This window comes from Misgurnus anguillicaudatus, chromosome 22 (genome assembly GCF_027580225.2).
Source record: "Misgurnus anguillicaudatus chromosome 22, ASM2758022v2, whole genome shotgun sequence".
NCBI lineage: Eukaryota > Metazoa > Chordata > Actinopteri > Cypriniformes > Cobitidae > Misgurnus > Misgurnus anguillicaudatus.
Window position 1 is genome coordinate 4,183,609 of NC_073358.2, and position 19,128 is coordinate 4,202,736.

The 19,128-nt window shown below is 36.0% G+C and overlaps 2 protein-coding genes across 2 annotated transcripts; both read right to left on the reverse strand.

The window, feature by feature from the left end:
- Positions 1–3,747: 3,747 nt before the first annotated feature.
- gas2l2 (growth arrest specific 2 like 2) lies at positions 3,748–12,751 on the reverse strand. Its single transcript, XM_055200474.2, has 6 exons — positions 12,030–12,751; positions 10,393–10,613; positions 9,418–9,525; positions 9,112–9,208; positions 8,062–8,314; positions 3,748–5,860 (listed from the first exon to the last, which is right to left on the reverse strand). The coding sequence occupies exons 1-6, from the start codon at positions 12,379–12,381 to the stop codon at positions 4,159–4,161; spliced, it is 2,733 nt and encodes a 910-aa protein (XP_055056449.2). The 5' UTR covers positions 12,382–12,751; the 3' UTR covers positions 3,748–4,158.
- Positions 12,752–14,761: 2,010 nt separating this feature from the next.
- Positions 14,762–19,096, reverse strand: LOC129440896 (protein FAM98B). Its single transcript, XM_073860815.1, has 8 exons — positions 18,704–19,096; positions 18,506–18,612; positions 18,183–18,305; positions 17,768–18,033; positions 17,600–17,680; positions 15,484–15,600; positions 15,257–15,400; positions 14,762–15,018 (listed from the first exon to the last, which is right to left on the reverse strand). The coding sequence occupies exons 1-8, from the start codon at positions 18,757–18,759 to the stop codon at positions 14,869–14,871; spliced, it is 1,044 nt and encodes a 347-aa protein (XP_073716916.1). The 5' UTR covers positions 18,760–19,096; the 3' UTR covers positions 14,762–14,868.
- Positions 19,097–19,128: the final 32 nt, after the last annotated feature.

A 19,128-nucleotide genomic window follows, 5' to 3' on the forward strand; every position in this document is an offset into this window, starting at 1 on the left:
TCAGGTTTGTCATGTCATTTTGAAAATATGTCAGTGTTGATGTTTTCTGACTGTTGCGGTAATGAGATTTTTTAGGAATAATTTTTTTAATTATGTTACAAAAAGTGTTAAATGATAAGTAAAAGTTTTTAAATTAATGTTCCCATTTACTCCAGACTTTGTTTTTCAATGTCTGGTGGGAAAAAAAGTAAATTTAAGCAATTTTTACATTTTCATGCTTGACATTTTTAAAACCAAGTTTTCGTGAGAATCACCCATCCGCTGTGTTATTCTATTATCTTTTCTCCCTTTTTTCCCAAAACGCTATAAACGCCAGTCTTCCTTCTCTGCAGAATGCAATAAATCTGCTTAACCAATCACAGCGCACCATCCACGCATTGTAAACAACAATGGCGGCGCGTTGAATACACACGGATCCTAGTTTTCTTCATCTACTTTGTACTTCGTGATCAACAAACAAACAAAAACAAAATAATACTTTTGTTGGAATTAATAAACCTGTGATGGTTTTCTGTGACGGGGAAGAAACGTAAGCCATCAAAATCTAATAATTTACGTGAGAAACACTTGGGCGAAGGAAAAATGTCGGCTGTTGCTTGTTCTCACGACAGCATCAAGCTTCTGTCATGCTAACACATTGACCCCAGAGGATCTTATGAAAAACTTTCCATTATTTTACTCGAAGTCAACAAAAATCGAGCAGGACCAAAACATTTTACAGCTGATCGCTGTCAAAAAAGTTCAGCGACGACGTCCCAAGGATGACCGCAGCAATGACAGTGTTCTTAATATGACAAAGTGTTTTGATTAATGCCATTAATGTTTATTTTTTTTATCAGTGTATACCACTAGTCAACTAAATGAATATAACATGGTAAAGATGAATGCACATTTATATATTGAGTCAATAGATTTAAAGCATTTTGGGGAAAAAAATTGTTATTTATTGCATTTTGTGGAAAAAATTAGTTTTTATAATAAATCTTTGAAAATCAAATTACGGATTTGAATTTTTATGTTTTTATAACTTAAAGATAATTTGTGAAAGTTTGTAACAGAAAATAGTTGTTTTCATCTTGTCACTTTCTTGGTATAGAAAACACGTTTTTACCCAAATTACTCAAAATGCATTTATTGCGTTTTGGAAGCAAATTGTTCATATTCAAATCATTCCTTACTACTGAAACAAGTCTAGAGATATTCACAAGGGTAATGGTGGGATGAAAGGCCTGGGGAGCAAGGAGACATTGCAAGGGAGCCCAGCTGGTGTAGCGACAGACTGCCGTTCTGACAAAGCTATTAATAGCACCAGACTTATGCCAGAAGTTATTTATAAAGCCAGCAGCCAAACACACCAAACTACAAGGTGACTTCAGGAAAGAAAATGCCAGAGAGATGCTCGGTGAAGATGATGTTGTTGCGTGAACGAACAGCAACGTTATTGTTCGCTAGTCATAATGTAGGTACAAATTTTCAGCTAAAAAGAATAAAACTTATTCTTTTGTAACCCCAATGCTTTTATGTACAAATCTGTGTGTGTATATGAATATGAATGTGTGAAACACCCACGTAGTTCAGATGTCAGCTTGTTATTTTTTTCCTGTTTTTCTCTTTAATTGCCTACAGCTATAAAACACTTAGGTGTAAGCAATCATAGCATATAATCACCACATATCTTCAGGCACCAGCTGCTTTGAGTCACTGTTTAACACCGATAACAATTCAAAAAACCCTTTTAAAAAAACTCATAGTCAAAACCAAATGATATGCCCAAAAGCATATCAGAGCAGATACCAACGATTGCAGAACTAGTGCTGAAACTGGTCATGTAAACATCTTGACATCTCCTGAATTGATTTTTATACCTCAGGAGCAATAATAATTAATTACCCTTATTATATTTATCCAAAACAACATGTTTGCTATTGCACTGAAACGTATTTTGCTCTGTCATAACAAAAATGTTACCTAATAAAATAATGTGTGTGTAAACAATCAAACTGGCAAAATATGCCATTTATGGTAAGGTTACTTTTTATGAATTTTTGTTAAAAGCTTTTCAATAGTATGTAAATGTCATCCTGCCCGTGAAAACCCAGCTTGAAGTAATTTATAGTTAATAAAATCATCCTACACTGTAAAAAAAAAGAGTTCAACTTAAAAAAGTATGTTTCCGTGCTGCTTTTAAAGTTGGAGTTAATTCAATTTTAAATAATATAAGTTAACTTGGTAAAAATGTTAAATCAATTAATATTTCAAATCGTTTTTTTAGACACTGCAAAAATGACTTTTTTTTACAAATATCTAAAAATTCTTAAATCAAGATGTGTTTTCTTGATGAGCAAAATGACCTAACAAAATACATTTTTTGTCATAATTAATTCATAATTATTTATAATTACCCAGCCTCACACTGAAAAAAATGATTCATTGAATTTAATCAATTTTTTTAAGGTAAGTGGTTGCAATCAATTTATTTAAGCTACATTTAAACAAAAGTTTTATATATTATTTAACTTTACAAATCTTTTTTGTTTAAATGTAGCTTAAATAAATTGATTGCAACCACTTACCTTAAAAAATTGAGTAAATTCAATGAATCATTTTTTTCAGTGCATGTTGTAACAAACCTGTATAAATTTCTTTGTTCTGATGAACACAAAGGAAGATGTTTTGAGAAATGTTTGTAACCAAACCGTTCATAGGCCCCGTTCACTTCCATAGTAGGAAAAAAAATACTTTAACCCTTTAACTGCCTGCTCGACCAAATGGTTGAGCACATTTTGAGTCCCTATATTTTATTGAGAGGATGACCTAACTTAACTCAAGCTAATTGAGCCAACTCTACTATTTGGTTGAGCTATGTTATGCCAAAAAATGGTAAATTGTTAAATTTAATGGTAAAACTTTATGGTAAATGTAGAAAAGCTAAAGTAAGGTTTTCAGATCATCCATTTCTGCAGTAAGAATGTACTATATGCTGAGAAATCAAAATTTCTTTCACAGCTATGAATATGACACAGCTAATTTTATTTATTTTTGAATATATTGAGATAATTTCTTAAGTATGTATTTTTTGCCACTTATTTTTGAAATAAATATGATGAATTCATATAATTAATGTATGGAAATCATAACTACTGATTAATTAATCAGAAATTACTTCTTAAATGATGTTTTATATTGTTTAAAGGATTGTTCTAATGTTGGTTTACTCTACACAGCATTGCTGGTTTACAAAGAAATGTTTATTTATTAAAAAAAAAATCCTGTTGCACTACCATACTTGACAATGTGTTTCTTGAATCATAAATTAACCTAAAATGTCATTGTATTACTATCTTTTGCCTTCTTTATATTAGGTTTTGCATGCAAAAAAAAATTTATATTTTAATTTTTGTTACTTTTAGTTTTTTTTTTTTTTAAGAAAATTTTTCATTTCCTGTGTTAAAATTAAAACCTGAAATATTTTAATATTTTAACTTCCATAAATAAAGAAGATTTAATATACAAAACTATTTTATTTTGATTATGTTTTTAAAAAAGTATTATTATATATAATTATAGTTCATATTTTCTGATTTCCATAGTATGTATCAACATATCAACCATTTTGTAGAGGCCGATATTAAAAAAAATGATGGGATGTGTTGAAAAAAATCCATTGAGTGTGTTTACTAATGGCATAAGGAGATAAGAAATGCAAAAAAAAATCAAATGCCTTTTTCTTGGGGTAGCAGTTAAAGGGTTAAAACAAGCGAAAAAATCTGCTTATGAGATAGGAATATTTCTATCTATTTTTTTAAGGTAATTTTGCTCATCAAGGAATTGCATCTTCATGTTAAGAATTTTTAGATAATTGTACTGAAAAAAAGACAAAAATATTAAGAAAGTCCTTTTTTTGCAGTGTACGTAATATAAAGAGCATTGCATGAAAATATAACCTTGATATCTTTAATATTGACTAAGGCCACGCCAAAGATTGAAATTAAAGTGAAATCAAACTTTGATTCTTCTATTCTCATAATTAGATCATGAGACTTTATCCTGGATTTTGCACACAAGCTTACAAAAAGTCCCTGACCATACTTGGGTTGGCTAAATTGGGTCAAAATTTCGGTATTCTCCAAAAATGACATATGTAAATTTGGCTTCCCGTTAAACCCAATATTCCAGTACTTGATCTGCAAGTGGCTCTGGGTTTGTCTTTTGGCACTTACTTGGACTCTGTATTGGACTATAAGATTTGGGTTTAGTCCATGTGTTTCCTTGAGAGTCCTCTGTGCTGAAAATCTCATGTGGGAAATCGTTTTCTCTCTGATTGCCATCTTTGCAGTTTATTCTTTTGTAGAAAACTGGTTTTGGTATCTTTGAGGGTCTTCGATCAGATCTGTGGTCATGTCTGGGGGGCACACAGGGTCTTAGTTTCAGCTTGTAGATGGACGGCACCCTCTCTGGCTTTTTTAAAGACCTCCTTTCCGTGAATGAAGAACTCCTCTGCATTTTTAGATGTCCAGTACATACACTTGATACTTTACTATTAGTGTTTTTTCTCTCTGCATTCTGCTTGTCTCCTGACAGCTTTACAAGTTCACCAGTCTCCTTTGAATCCATACTGGACCCCAAGGAGGACCAGGAACTGGTCATTAAAGGCTTGGAGACCTTGAGATAAGATGACGTAGTGTGGTCTTCCTCCACCTTGTCTTTGAGGCCACTGGGAAGAGCATTTACCCACTTTTCAATTGAGACTTTCTCCATCTTTCGTTGTCCACTAGAGAGTTCGGCTATAACTGTGTCAAAACTAGCCACGTGTTTACTGTTGTTGCCAGATGAATAGAGATGTGCTGTCTGATCACAATTTCTTGACTTTTTGGGAGAGGAAACTTTACAGTGGTCTAGCAAGACTTCTCCAGATCTCTGAAAAGTCTCACCGAGGTTTCCATCTGAGCTGCTGTTGGTATCCGAGTCGATGCTTAGCTGTTGCAGATTGGACAAGATTTCCTCCTCTAGACTCTTGTAGAGATTGGCTTCTTGAGCAGGGCTGAGTGCAGACGGAGTGTAAAGATATGCACCCTCTATCCCCCCTTTATCACTTCCTAAATCTGTTTTCGATTTCTGTGAATCAGGGACACTTGATCTACCCGAGATGCTAATGTGAAGGGAAGGCACCATGTTTGGAACTGGCGGTGTCAGAGTCTGTACTTTGCTGACTGCTCTGTTTCCTCTTTTATCAAGCTGCTCTTTGTCATTTGCATCAAGAAATCGTTTCATTGCATCTGAGGGTTGTGCCGAACCATCTCCTTTGGTTTTTGTAGTTGGCGTTCTAGGTTGTGCATCTGAAATGACACCCATCACCCCTTTGGAAGGAGAAAATGAGCGGATGAATCCTGGACTTCTTTTAGGACATCCATTGTCCTCAGGCTCTTGAATGGTGATGTTTGGAGGTTTTAAACGTGGCTTTGTATTACTGGGAGGACTCTGGAAGATCATTCCTGGGCTTGGACATTCTTGCCTATTTGAGAGTAGATGTGTTTCTAGTCCTTTTACTCCAGCTGTGGAGTTTTGTCTCAGTTTGGTGACAAAGTGCGATTTGGTCCAGGTTTGACCTAGGTTCTTCTCAGGGCTATGTTGGGGCTCGTTGTGGTTCTTCTGAAGAACCAGGGGCATTTGAGGAGGTTGCATCTCAGGTTGTGGTGTGGTAGAACGGTGGAAAACCCGTGGGAGACTTCTAGCAAGGCGAGGTGCTGGAGACGACCGTGTTGCCTCTCTACCTTTCCTAATGGAGGAGTTTGTTATTCGGAGGTCACTACTGTCAGTACAAGTTTGTAAGTGAGGTGGCGTACTTGGTCTCTCCCTAAATCTGGAAAAAATGCACAAAGCTGAGTCAATATCTAAGTGTGTACTTCCTCAACAGCTGTAATTAGTACAATATACTCTGTGCATCAAAACAGAGTATTCACAAGCTTCTGTGTCCACCATACACTTCACAGCGATGCAATACAAGAACCTTTTTTGGTCTCTCAAAGAACCATTAGTCAAAGGTTCATCAAAGAACAATTTATTTAAAAAAAAAATTTTTAAAGAACCTTTTTTGACCCTAAAGAAGCTTTTCTAAAACAGAAAGGATGTTAAAGGTGCTTTAAAGAACCATTTAGACAAAAAAGGTTCTTCTATGGCACTGGTTCCCAAACCTTTTCAGTGTGCAGCCTCCCTTGTGTACGGTGCCTTCCTTCGCGGCCCCTAAAAGTAAATTTGTGACAAAAAAACTGTTCTAAAACGCAACATTTTAATAAAAAAAAACATTAAATTATACAAAAAGTGGTGCTTTTGGTTAGTATCCTATTTTTTTTAGGTTTAATTACACAGAATTCATGATAAATTAATGTATTTCATAAAATGTCATAAAACTGGGGCCCCCCTGGCACCATCTTGCGGCCCCCAGCTTGAAAACCACTGTTCTATGGCATTGCAAAGCACCTTTATTTTTAATGGTACATTCACACGGGACGAAAGCGTTAACGCTTGACGGAAGGCTTGTCTGAAGCGTGGCCAACAGCCAATCACAGTAGCCACAACCTATGCTCCGGTTTCCATAAACATAATTGGCTGGCTCTGCCTAGGTTATTTGCATAAGGCGATCTGATTGGCTGACACACACATTGCCGCTTGAAAAGTTGAGAAATGTCTGCCGCGAGCAACGGCACTGACACGGCACAGACGGATCCACAGTTCAGTTGGGCAAAGCATGACGTCACCCATTAAAAGTGAATGGGAAGCGTTAACGTTTACACCCCCGTGTGAATGCACAGTAAGAGTATTGACTGTAAAAAAGTCTACTTTCTTTGTTCAGTCAAAAATAAATAAATTTTTTTTAAGGATTTTTCTCATAAATTGGACTTTAGTGGACCTCAACAGTTTACAGTTTCAGTACTTCAATGGGCTCTAAACGATCTTAACCGAGGCATAATGCTACGCACACACCAAACGCGGGGCATTGCGTTACTTGCTCTAGATTACTTGTCGGATTTATCTTCGTGTCATGCGCATTTTTCACTCGAGTTGAATATTTTCAACTTGGGCAAAGACGCGTTTGAGGCAAATAGCGTGTGTTTTCGCTGCAAACGCACCACCCATATCGTGACGTTTGCATCGCCCCGCGCGAGAACGCGTCTTAGCATTGACTTTGTATGTAATCTACTTGCACAAATCGTTGAACTCGCGTTTGGTGTGTATGCCCCATAAGGGTCTTAAATCTAGGGAAACAATCATCATTTTCGCTAAAAAAAAAAAAATAATAATCACTTTTCAACCACAACTTCTTATCTTGCACTAGGCATGTAATGTGCCAGCGTGACCGAACATATTACGTAATCATGTAGAAAGGTCACACATGGTGTATACGAGACGTTCCGACGTTGTTGTATGTGGAATGGCACTAATTCATGTCTTTGTGTCAGTTTATTGTTTAAAATGATCCGCAAGTGTGCATTTCATATATGTGACGTGTGACCTTTTGAGTACATAATACATAAGGTCCCGCTGGCGCATCACACGGCTAACGCAAGACGAAAAGTTGTAGTTTAAAAGTACTTTTTTTGGCGAAAATTAGGATAGTTTCACTAGATGAGACCCTTATGCGTCGGTTGGGATTGTTTAGAGCCCTTTGAAGCTGCATTGAAAGTGTTAAGGTCCAATAAAGTCCACTATATAGAGAGAAATCCTTGAACGTTTTCCTTAAAAAACCTAATTTATTTTCGACTGAAGAAAGAGGGAAATAAACATCTTGGATGACATGGGGTTGAGTAAATTATCTGCATTTGAAAGTGGAGTAATCATTTAAACAGATTTCCAGCATCTAGTTGTTCCGATCTACTGCTGAGAGAAAGATTTTCTATTAAAAAGTCCCATTTCAACATTGTGTACTGAGCATATACTCATAAGAAATTACTTGTTTAAGAGACAAGAAAACAAGTGTGTAGTTGCATAAACATCACTGCACAGTCACAGTTTACTCACACAGTTTATTCTGTATGACATTTCGCAAATGCAGGGTTTGCTTACTTGTTAGGGGAGGAGCTGTTTCTCCGTCGGGTGGGCTGATGTTCAGGGTCGGGGGTCTGGGATGGTCGAGGTGGAGAGGGTCCTGCTCTTTGGGCTCTGTAGGGGGCTGATGGGGTCCACGTAACTGGCTGAAGAGGGGATTGAGATCGGCTCAGCAGAAGGCTGGTCTGAGAACCACACTCGGCCTCGGGTATGGTTAACTTTTCTTTGATCTCATGGACTGGAGTAGCTGGACGTTGAGTCAATTTATGGACTGACGTGTGTATGAATGTATGTGCGAGAAAGAAATAACAAAAGAAAGAGTGAATGAAAGTATCATACAGGATATCAAGTCAATTTCATAACCAAATAAAGTTTAGTACAATTTCGTGATGAAATATTGGTAAAGATTATACAGTATACATGTCAAATGACTACGCATTATGTATTAACTTTGTGTTTGTTTATATAACATGAAGTTCTAGTAAGACCTCATAAAGTTTTGAATATAGTGCATGCTTTTTTGCTTTATGTCATTCTTCATTTTGTATTTATGAATATAAATCATAACCTTTGTTTTGTGATTCATTGCAACAATAAAATCATGCAGGTTTTGGAAGACGTAAGGGTCTTATTGTTTACTATTCCTTTAAAGGTGCAGTGTGTAGATTTTAGCACCATCTATTGGTAAGATTGCAAATTGCAACCAACGGCTCATTCGAAAGCTCGGCCTTCCCTTTCGAAACATATAGAGAAGCAACGGTAGACACCACAGGAAAACCATGTCGCGTCTGAGACAACATAGTGCCAAAACGAGCTTTATAGTGTAGAAACATGGTGGTGCAAAATGGCGACTTCCATGTATGGGGACCAGCAGTGTATGTAGATAAAAAACGGCTAAGCTAATAAAAACAATATAGTTCATTATGTTAATTTTAAACACTACTGTTAATATATTTATAAATATTATATTGCATTGCTGTCAAGAGATCCTTCTAAAATGTACACACTGCACCTTTAAATTTTGCTATAGAAAAAAAAAATTGTGCGCTTGTGTGCCTATGTACGTACTAAGAGAAGTGCAGCGACAGGGATCGTGTTTGTCCAGATAATGCTCCAGTGTGTCCCAACCTCCACCCACTCTCACCATTACATGATTCCTCAAGATCTACACACAGACAAACATTTATGAGCAAATACCATCTGCATTTTATTGCTGATCTGGTCTGTCCATAAACCATATCACAGAACCATATCCACAGACAAAGCATTTGAGACAAATTTCAATAAACATGAAAGATTTGCAACATACCCACAGAAATAATAGTTGCACTGGGATAAATGACTGAAAGAGAAAAGCAATAAAGTGTTATGTACCCGCACAAATATGAGAGTGTTGGAGTCTCCAACCCTGTATTTGCCTTCTGATACCTTCACCATGGGGAACTGGGAAGGGCAGGTGCATCGACTTATCAGGAACTGTACCTGTGGCCACACAAACACAGCGATGTTATTAAAGTGACTCTAAAACATTATCTTCAGTTATCAGCTGTAACTTGTCACTTTAAATCATAAAAAATTAGGCCTAGCGGCTATTGCTCATGCTGGATAGGAAGAAACTCCGGGGCGGATCCGCAACGGATCCTGACCGGAGCTGCCGAATTCAGAGCGGACCTGGTACGCATCCGCACTGGAGCCTATTGTGCCATTGAGATAACACAAAATTTAGGTGTTTAATATGTTTTTTTCTCTTTGTCATCCTGTTTGGACACAATTAAATCAGCATGAAATAATGAAATAAAATGCGTGCAATGAAATAAAAAATTATATTATTTTAAATTACATTAAAGGGACTGTAAGTAGGGTTTTAAGTGTTTTATTAATCAAAATCAATGTCTTTATTCATAAATATGTCCTCGTTGGTGTCAAATGACCTCTGCTAGTGATCTGACTTTTCTTTGTAAGCTTAGAATTTCTTCTCTTTATTTACATTGAACGGGTAAGTCCAAGGAGGCTTCCATGTCGTTCGGCCATACTAATAAACTACAATAGCAGAGAGGGACAAAAAGCACTAGCCTACCAACGCGTTTCCACAACGCATTTTTTATTCAGAACACGTGAACCAGCTGAAACGGACAAGGAGATCAGTGATTACATAACGGCTACCGTACTTGCAACACGCATTTGGAAAAGCGAGGCGCTAGAGAGCACTATTCCTTTGAATGCAAAATACAATTTCACCACTAGATGGGGGTAAATCCTACTTATTGTCCCTTTAAGGCCATTGAGAATTTGTGCTTAAATTGTGACTTTTATCGCAGTACTATTTAGGTAAAATGTTTAATATTGCACCATTTCATCCAAGTTCTGGCTGTTTCTCAAGCGCCTCTGAGGTTTGTGTTGGATAGTCTCCTCATCATGAATCTCCTCCTCTATCTCCTGCTCCAGCTGTATGAGGATTGGGGAAGCCATGCCGAAACGAGATGCCCGTCTGGCCACCTCAAGAACGCACAGCACAAAATTCTTCTCGTTCTTACGCAGGACAAGGTCATCCGTCTCAAACATCAGGACATCTGTGATCGGGTATAAAATGGTAACAAACAAGTAAATTAAGAATCAATAAGTCAAACTCCTGATCTGATCTGATTCGGTACACTGCAAACCTTAATGCTGTGCATAAACCCATACTTGGACCCATACATTCAAAGTCTGTTTATTTAACCAACTTAAAATGCTTAGTACAAAGTGCAATACCCATAATGCACCTGAATATTTTGAACATTTACCCAGAAGCCAATACTTACAGTTTATAAAGTTTGAAATATGAATACTTTCCTATTTGAGTCTTTAATGGATTTAATTAATCGAATAATATGATTATGAATATATGCTTTTTCAGCTTTAGCAAATTGGAATTACGTTCTTTATTGTTAAACCTTTTGATCTTTTACTCAAAATATTAAAGGTGCCAAAGAATGCATTGAAATAATCTGGTAAATTGTTCTCTGATATCTCCATAGAAGGTATGTGTCTTTATTGAGTGCAAAAATTATCCAGAAACGTTTTACATGTCTATTTACAACCCTAGGATATGCCCCCAGAATGAAATAGTCTATTATTACCTTATTTGAAAGGGTCATGAATAATAATGTTGAGCTCTGCTCTGATTGGCTGTTTCACAGAGCAGCTCCTTCAGTAGCTCTCTGTATATGTGTTTGTAAACAGACCTTTTTGAGTCTGTATCAGATAAAGATTTTGAGGAATAATCAATTGTTTGGAGATTGTGATCGACGTTCCTGAGTGGTAAGTTTGTGTGTTTTTTCCCCGTATGGACCGTAACTGTAACATAATAGAACTTCAGCCTAAACGGTAGCATATAGCATTGACTAGCACTAACTAGGGCTAACTCAGCAGCAGTAAATTTTAGCTTTGTAAAAACATTGTAATTAATTGAATGTGTAATTTAATGTTGGGGCGTACATCTAGGGCTGTCCCGGTGAAGGAATTTCCCTTGCCGGTGATTTTGCGTGGTTCACTAGCGCGCTATGCAGCTTTACCACCTTAAACAACAAAAATAAATTGAAGAAAAATTTCTTAACAAGAAGGTTTTTTTTGTTGCAAATTTACAGAGCATCGGTAAATACAGAACACAGCAGTGTCTTAAGAAATTAAAATTAGACAGTATTTATGCACCTGTAAATGTACAGAACGAATGCAATACAAAAGGCAATGAATATTTGTTTATGGCATTTTCAAGTGTATCTATAAAGTATGAACACGAATAAATCATTATTTTGGCTAAATTAAACTGGATAGATAATTTTTTATCAGACTGATTTCAGAACAAACTTAAATGTTATCTATAACAAACTTTAGTGTAGTATTTGAGCTCACGCCGCCATCTAGTGGAATGTGTGAGAATTTCAAGCAATTTTTAATGTAGTCGTGTTGGTGATGTTTATTCTACAATTACCGTTTAAAATAAATACCTGGAATGCCCATCTCTTTTCGACACCAGTTGATGAAATTGGTCACATTATCCCTTGCCAGGAATGTTGTTGGATGGACAGAGCTGACAAAAGTGACTCCAGATGTGGGCAGCTGCATCTCAGGGACTCCCATCGTTTTTGGAAACTCATCCGCCACGCGTGTCACGTTATTGGCGTGTGCACAAAGCAGCGCACCTGTCTCCAATACATCCAAAATATTATTGACGTGAATGTCGATGTTGTATAACTCTGCCAGCCATTCCGCCAGGTCTTCTTTCATGGCATAGAGATATTCTTCACTTGATTTAAAAGGTTTGATGCTTTGATGGGACGCGTGCTTAATTCCAGACATTGTTCGAATCAAATGAATCGATTCAAATGCTCATTTAAACGATCTCACTAAAGTTAGCGTTAGATTAGCAGCAGAACTGCCAACTAACATAACTAAATAACAAAAGTTCATATTTTGCTTTCAATCGATTTGAAAGAAAACGTCTTAAAGGTTAGTTTAGAAATAAATTCGTGGTGCATCGGCATGATTGCAGTGTAGTATTGTAATGTTTCTGTGATTTGTAATGTTGTCAGGGTGCAGCGCGAGCTAAATCGTCCTTGGATACCAGATAGCGTCTTTCCAAACACTCCAGTTAACCATTTACTGCCCTTATCTTACATCTAGCACAATATACACCAACATAGGTTTTAAGAAACTGCTTTCTATGATTTTAGACAGAGGTGTAAAGTAGTGAAGTATTCATACTCACTCAAGTATCTATCTTATCTGTAGTGTTTTCCATTAAGTGAACGTAATTTCACCAAGTAGAATGTGATCCTGGATGAACATTTTTATTATCCAATCAGATTAAAGGATTAGGGTGTATGTTAGATTTAGGATTGGGTTAGGAGCTTTAAAAAAATCTTTATTATTTTACACTATTTTGAGAGATAAAAATGAGTTATTACTCGTAAGGATAATTTCTTATTAAGTAATATTAAGTAAAAATGCAATTACTTTTACATGAGTAGAAGTAATCAGTACTAGATTCTTAAGTAAAAGAAACACTTTAATAAAGTAAAAATACTTGAAAATTGTACAGGTACTGGGACTCATCTTGACCGATACTACACTTTTTAAAGGGAAAGTTCACCCCAAAATTAAAATTCTGTCATAATTTGCTAATCTTGTGTTTTTCTAAACCTGTATAAGTTTCTGTATTGTGTTAAACACAAAAGAAAATATTTTGAAAAAATGATGGTAACCATACAGTTGACAGTACCTATTGGTATGCTCACACAAAAATCGCTGCAAAATAACACTCCAACAGGTTTTATCGTAGTTTTGCCAACTCCATTGACTTGTATTAGATGTGCTGTGAGGTACGGTTTTACTCCGCGCCGGGAACTTTGTTTCTATTCTTGCAATTGGCAAAGGCGGATTAGCGCCACCACCTGGGCTGGAGTGTCTATTATTCAAGCTCTCAGCGGAAGAATGTACGGGTGTGAGGAGTTTGGAAAAATAGGTCCACAAGTTAACAACGAATGGTAAAATACCTGTTGGAGAGCATCTTTTGCAGCGATTTTTGTGTGAGCATATCAGTGAACACCCCTGACCACTCGGTGAGTTTCACGTCTTTGTAAACGAAAGTTTAATGCATTTTAGAAAGGATTGTTCCAGTGCACCTATAAACCCATTGTAGAGGTGGGAGGTAAAACACAAACACCCGAAAATTCTCGGGGCAGCCGCATATGTCGAAATTTCAGTCAAAACCGTTCTATTTCACCACAAACAATCTGAAAACAGGGCTTTAAGTGTAAAATACCAAACTTGTTCTTTAATGACTCACCCTCATGTTGTTCCAAACTCGTAAGACCTCCGTTCATCTTCGGAACACTGTTCAAGATGTTTTCTATTTAGTCCGAGAGCTTGTTGACCCTTCATTGAAAATCTAAGTACGGTTTACTGTCCATGTCCAGAAAGGTAAAAAGACATCATCAAAGTAGTCCATGTGACACCAGTGTGCCAGCCAGAATGTGCCGAAGCATCCAAAATACATTCTGGCCCAAAAATAACAAAAATTATGACTTCACTCAGCATTGTGTTCCCCTCCGCATCCGCTGCGAAGCGCATGCAAGAGACCAAAGCCACGTGACTGCAGTGATGCGGATGGCGTACGACGCGGCTGACGTGTTATCTGGTGCGCCCCAGCTGGGTTTTTTTGTGCACACAGGCTTTGTTTACAGTCTGAGGGAGACGCACGCTGTAAGTTTGGAAAAAACAAACTTCGCAAACATGTCTTAGGATAACACGTCATACGCGTCACTGAAGTCACATGACTTTAGTCTCGTGCATGCGCCCCACAACAGAACCGGAAGAAAAAGACAATGCTGAACAAAGTCGTACCTTTTTTTTTGGACCAAAATGCATCCCTGATGCTTCAACACATTCTAACTGACCTACTGATGTCACATGGACTACTTTGATGAGTCATTAATGACACTATTTGCGTACTTGGGTGAACTATCCCTTCAAAAAATAACAGAATCGACCCTTTTATCAAAAATCAATTTTTTTTTAATTAAACAAAATGAATATTCATTTTTCATAGATCATGAATTTGCAAAGAAAACAAAGCTGGTAGACATTCATACATTTCACTGAAATTAACAAATTTTTGTAAACAAATTAAATTATCATTCACATGATTTTAAACAATATTTAAGATTTTTTTAATCTATGACAACAGTCCAGTCTTATTTTTTATTATAGTGCATATGCTTGTCTACTTAAATATATTTGTCATTTAATTCCATTACACTCAAATAAAGAAATCTCGAATTCTTTTTATTTTTTCTTCTTCTTTCCCGAGTATTCTCGTCTACTCTTTTTGAATCGATTACTGCCCCCTCCCTCACGGCGACTGGTGAAACTGGGCATTGGTGGCTCAATCTCTCCTGGGCGTCCCCCCCTGTCTGGCACATCCCCCATTCGCACCTGCAGAGGATAAAAAACTAAGAATAAGATCAATTTATTCTATTGTTACTCATTTAACTGGTCAACTTATAACTCGTCGTCAAATTATATAATTGTATACTTTATTAAAGTTTGCGCTTAAATGTTGTCTGATATTTGAATACCTAAAATAATTAAAAAGTATTTGTAAGCAATTTGTGCAAAGATCATCTTATTGTTACTATTAATTAGAAGCAAAACTTTGGTAATAAAAGAGCACCTTATGAACGTCTGTTGAAGGTCCGGCTTTAACTGGTGAAATGCGTGACTGATCCTCTCTGGCTGCCAACAGCATAGCAATGGAAACAGAGGACTTGTAAGAGGGTTCAAAGGATTGCATTGAAGAAAGAACAGCTTTCCGTTCCTTAAAAAAAGAGCATGCAGAATTGGCTTTACAACACATTACAATGCATGATTAAAGAGTTGCTTATAAGATTATCTTAGTACCTGCCCTCTTTCTCCCCAAGCAAAGGACTGTAGTGTGACATGGAAACGATTGATCATCATTTTGCGCCGACACTCATAATCCTTACAGAGAGCTTTTTTGATCTCATGTATCTTTTTCTATAAGTGAAACAATAATTGTTAAAAAACTTCATCAAAGACTATTAACAAGAAGCTTTTGTTTTTTATCAATGAGGAAAGTGCAATGCTCAATATGACGAAACTAGCAAAGACAGTCCTGCCTTCCAGTAAAAACACGACTGTGAATCATCAAAGACCAATGATTCTCTAGAAGAAGTGATGTCAGGTTTTATGGTTAGACAGAAATATGTTGTTTAACTTAGCAAGTGATTTCACAAGTTTTTTAGGATGTAAAATAAATCTTTGGTGTCCCCAGAGTAAACATGTAAAGTTTAAGCTCAAAATAAATAAGATCCCCTTTTGACATCACAAGGGGAGCTAAATTTTAATCACCTATTTTTTCACATGCTTTCAGAGAACAGTTTACCAAAACTAAGCTACTGGGTTGTTCCTTTTTATATTTTCTAGGTTGATAAAAGCATTGGGAACTAGTGATGTACCGGATTGCAGCTGATCCGTGATCCGTACAGATCACGACCCACGGTTCGGCTCCAGGGCTGCATAACGATTAACCACGACTAATCATTTGCAGAATAAAAGTTTAAAAGAATAAAAGTTGTTTACATCATATATGTGTGTGTACTGTGTATAATAATTGTGAATATATAAATTAGTGCTGGGCATAGATTAATCTCATACAGAATAAAATTAGTTTTTGCATAATATATAAGAGTGTGCGCTGTGTGTAATCACTATGTTTATATAAATACACACACATTCATGTATGTATTTAAGAAACATTATCATGTGTATATATGTTTATTTATATATATGAAGAGTTTCGTTGCAAAACGAGATAACTCCGTTTTTAACATTTTTGTCAAAACATGTTTATTATTATGTTATCATGTTATTATTTTGTTTTATGGTGCTACTAAGCTGTATTTTTTAAGTTAGGAAGGTTTAAATCAAAACAAACCAACTGCAGTTGAATTGATATTAATTGGAATGCACAACCAAAAAATGAGATTTCAGAAAAATTAAAAAAAGGTTAAAAAGAGTTATCTCGTTTTGCAATGAAACTCTTCCTATATATATATATATATATATATATATATATATATATATATATATATATATATATATATGTATGTATGTATGTATGTATGTATGTATGTATGTATGTATGTATGTATGTATGTATGTATGTATGTATGTATGTATGTATGTATGTATGTATGTATGTATGTATGTATGTGTGTGTGTTTAAATACACATAATATTTACACACAGCACAAACTCATATATTATGCAAAAAAATTACTTTTATTTTCTATGAGATTAATCTAGATTAATCTATGCCCAGCCCTAATATAAATACAAACACATGCTTGTATAATTTTAAGAAAAAAATATATTTATAGATTCAATATTTATATATAATATAAATTTAGATTAATCTATGCCCAGTCCTAATATAAATACAAACACATGCTTGTATAATTTTAAGAAAAAAATATATTTATAGATTCAATATTTATATATAATATAAATTAAGACAAAGAAAAAATCACTTCTGTAGCTTTTAAAAATAATAAGTATATTTAATTTATACAATAAAGACAGTGTTATTATTCCTTTGATTTGATTTTTGTACCTAATGCTAATTTTAGACCTTACTTAATGTGCAACTTTGTTCTTTTTTTTAATAAATGTTTGTAATTTCTTTATTTATTCTTATTCGATTTTTCCCACCCGTTTTTTTGCTGATCCAAAATATTATCCGATCCGTACCTCAAAAACCGTAATGTGATCCGAGCCGTGAGTTTTGTGATTCGTCACACCCCTACTGGGAAACCAATTATAGCACTTTAACATGGAAAAATTTAGATTTTTCCCCGTTCAGGTAAACAGGACTTCATCTTGTATGACAGAAGTGCCTGCAAAAGACGTTGCAAATATTGCTGGCGAACAAGATTTATGAGAGATAAGATTTATGGGATAAGTCATATATGCTGGAGTTTGTGATAATACATACCCACTGCTCAGAGTTCACATTCATCTTGAGTAAAGCCTCTGGCACTTCGCCATTTGGAAATGCAGTAAGGCGTGACTTCACCTGAACAAATGATGGTTAGAAACTACTGACAAAAAATATGATCAGAAGTAATAATTACTCGCAGGTAACATTTTTTTGTTTTCTTACCTCTGCACAGGCATCCTTTAGCTGAGAGGATTCATCCAACCCCAAGTTCTGAAGCAGCTCTGCCAGCTCTTTATTTATCTCTTTCCAATTAGTTTGATCCTCTTCTGCTTGACTGATATTTTCATCCTCACCCTCGCTGTCCACAGCAAAATTTTCTTCTTTTCTTTGCTCTTTTCCTTTCGACTCACAATTTTGTTTTGCTTCTTCTGGGTGACTCTCCTTATACTTCAGCATACGTGCTGCCATTAACTCTGACACCAAGAACTCTGTCAATTAAAGGGCAGTGATATATTATATATATTATATATAATTATAATTTATAATCATACACACACACACACACACACACACACACACACATAAGAAAATAAAACTAAAATTGCCAAGCCTGAGATCATCTATCTCCCTACATTACCGGTCACTTTGTACATCAGAGATGGGCTAAGATGCTCTGATGCAAATTCATTTTGAGGACAGGACATCTCTTTCAGCACCTCCCTCAACTCTCCAACCAGAACTGCTCCACCAATTCTGTGTGCTAGAAACATTCACATTTTATGCAGGTTACAATACAAAATAGCCTACAGATTAAAGCAGACTGTTTTACTAGTAAAGTATTCCCATGGACTGGTGACATGCATATTTGGTAATCTCTAAAAAAATCACTTTGGACTAAGGGTAATGTATTACATGCGTTCGAGGCATGCGCAGAACTAACTTCACATTTGTGTAACTTACCTGGCACATCGGGGCAACTTGCCCTAATTTCCGAGACCAACCAGGTAAGTAGTGGGCAAGGTAATTCGTCACATGTACATTTCCCCAAACACTCCCTGTTCTTATACCTGTAACAACGTCAAAACAATTTACATAGTAAGTTAAATACCATGAAAATTAAATGTTTTAAATGGCTCTGTCCCTTTCCGGGCAACTCACCCAAGTTCTTTAATTAAAGAAATTATGCCAGCATCTCTCTCCATAGTAAAAGTCATACGCGATTATTTGTAAATGAACATCGATTGTAGTATTTCTGTACTTCCTCTTTCACTCAGAGAGAATGACAACACATTCAACGCAGTGGATTTGCCGTGGTCGGATGGGAAACAGCAAGTCAAGCTCTGCAGATAACCGATCACAAGACAAAAGTAATCGATCGAACTGTAACGTTATGCTAAGTTGTGCTGAAAGTTTTTTGTCCTAAACCTGTCAAGGCTTCACAGTTAACAGCTGAACCAGTGTAAGATGTGTGCCAATAACTTAAATGCTCTTAAATGTGTCTGATACAGCCAGGCTCAAATAATTTTATGCCAATCGGCAGTCTGGTAATTTTTAGTTTTCTGTCGAGTCAGACATTTTGCGAC

Excerpts from the sequence above, each read along its gene's own strand:
- gas2l2 (XM_055200474.2), bottom strand. The coding sequence starts at position 12,381 with ATGTCTGGAATTAAGCACGCGTCCCATCAAAGCATCAAACCTTTTAAA. Across the intron at positions 9,526-10,392 it reads GCCAGAACTTGGATGAAATG|GTACAGTTCCTGATAAGTCG; the intron begins GTGCAATATTAA and ends GTGTGGCCACAG. Across the intron at positions 5,861-8,061 it reads AACAGCTCCTCCCCTAACAA|ATTTAGGGAGAGACCAAGTA; the intron begins GTAAGCAAACCC and ends CATTTTTTCCAG.
- LOC129440896 (XM_073860815.1), bottom strand. The coding sequence starts at position 18,759 with ATGACTTTTACTATGGAGAGAGATGCTGGCATAATTTCTTTAATTAAA. Across the intron at positions 18,034-18,182 it reads TCTGATGTACAAAGTGACCG|AGTTCTTGGTGTCAGAGTTA; the intron begins GTAATGTAGGGA and ends TTTAATTGACAG. Across the intron at positions 15,601-17,599 it reads ATGTGAACTCTGAGCAGTGG|AAAAAGATACATGAGATCAA; the intron begins GTATGTATTATC and ends TTTCACTTATAG.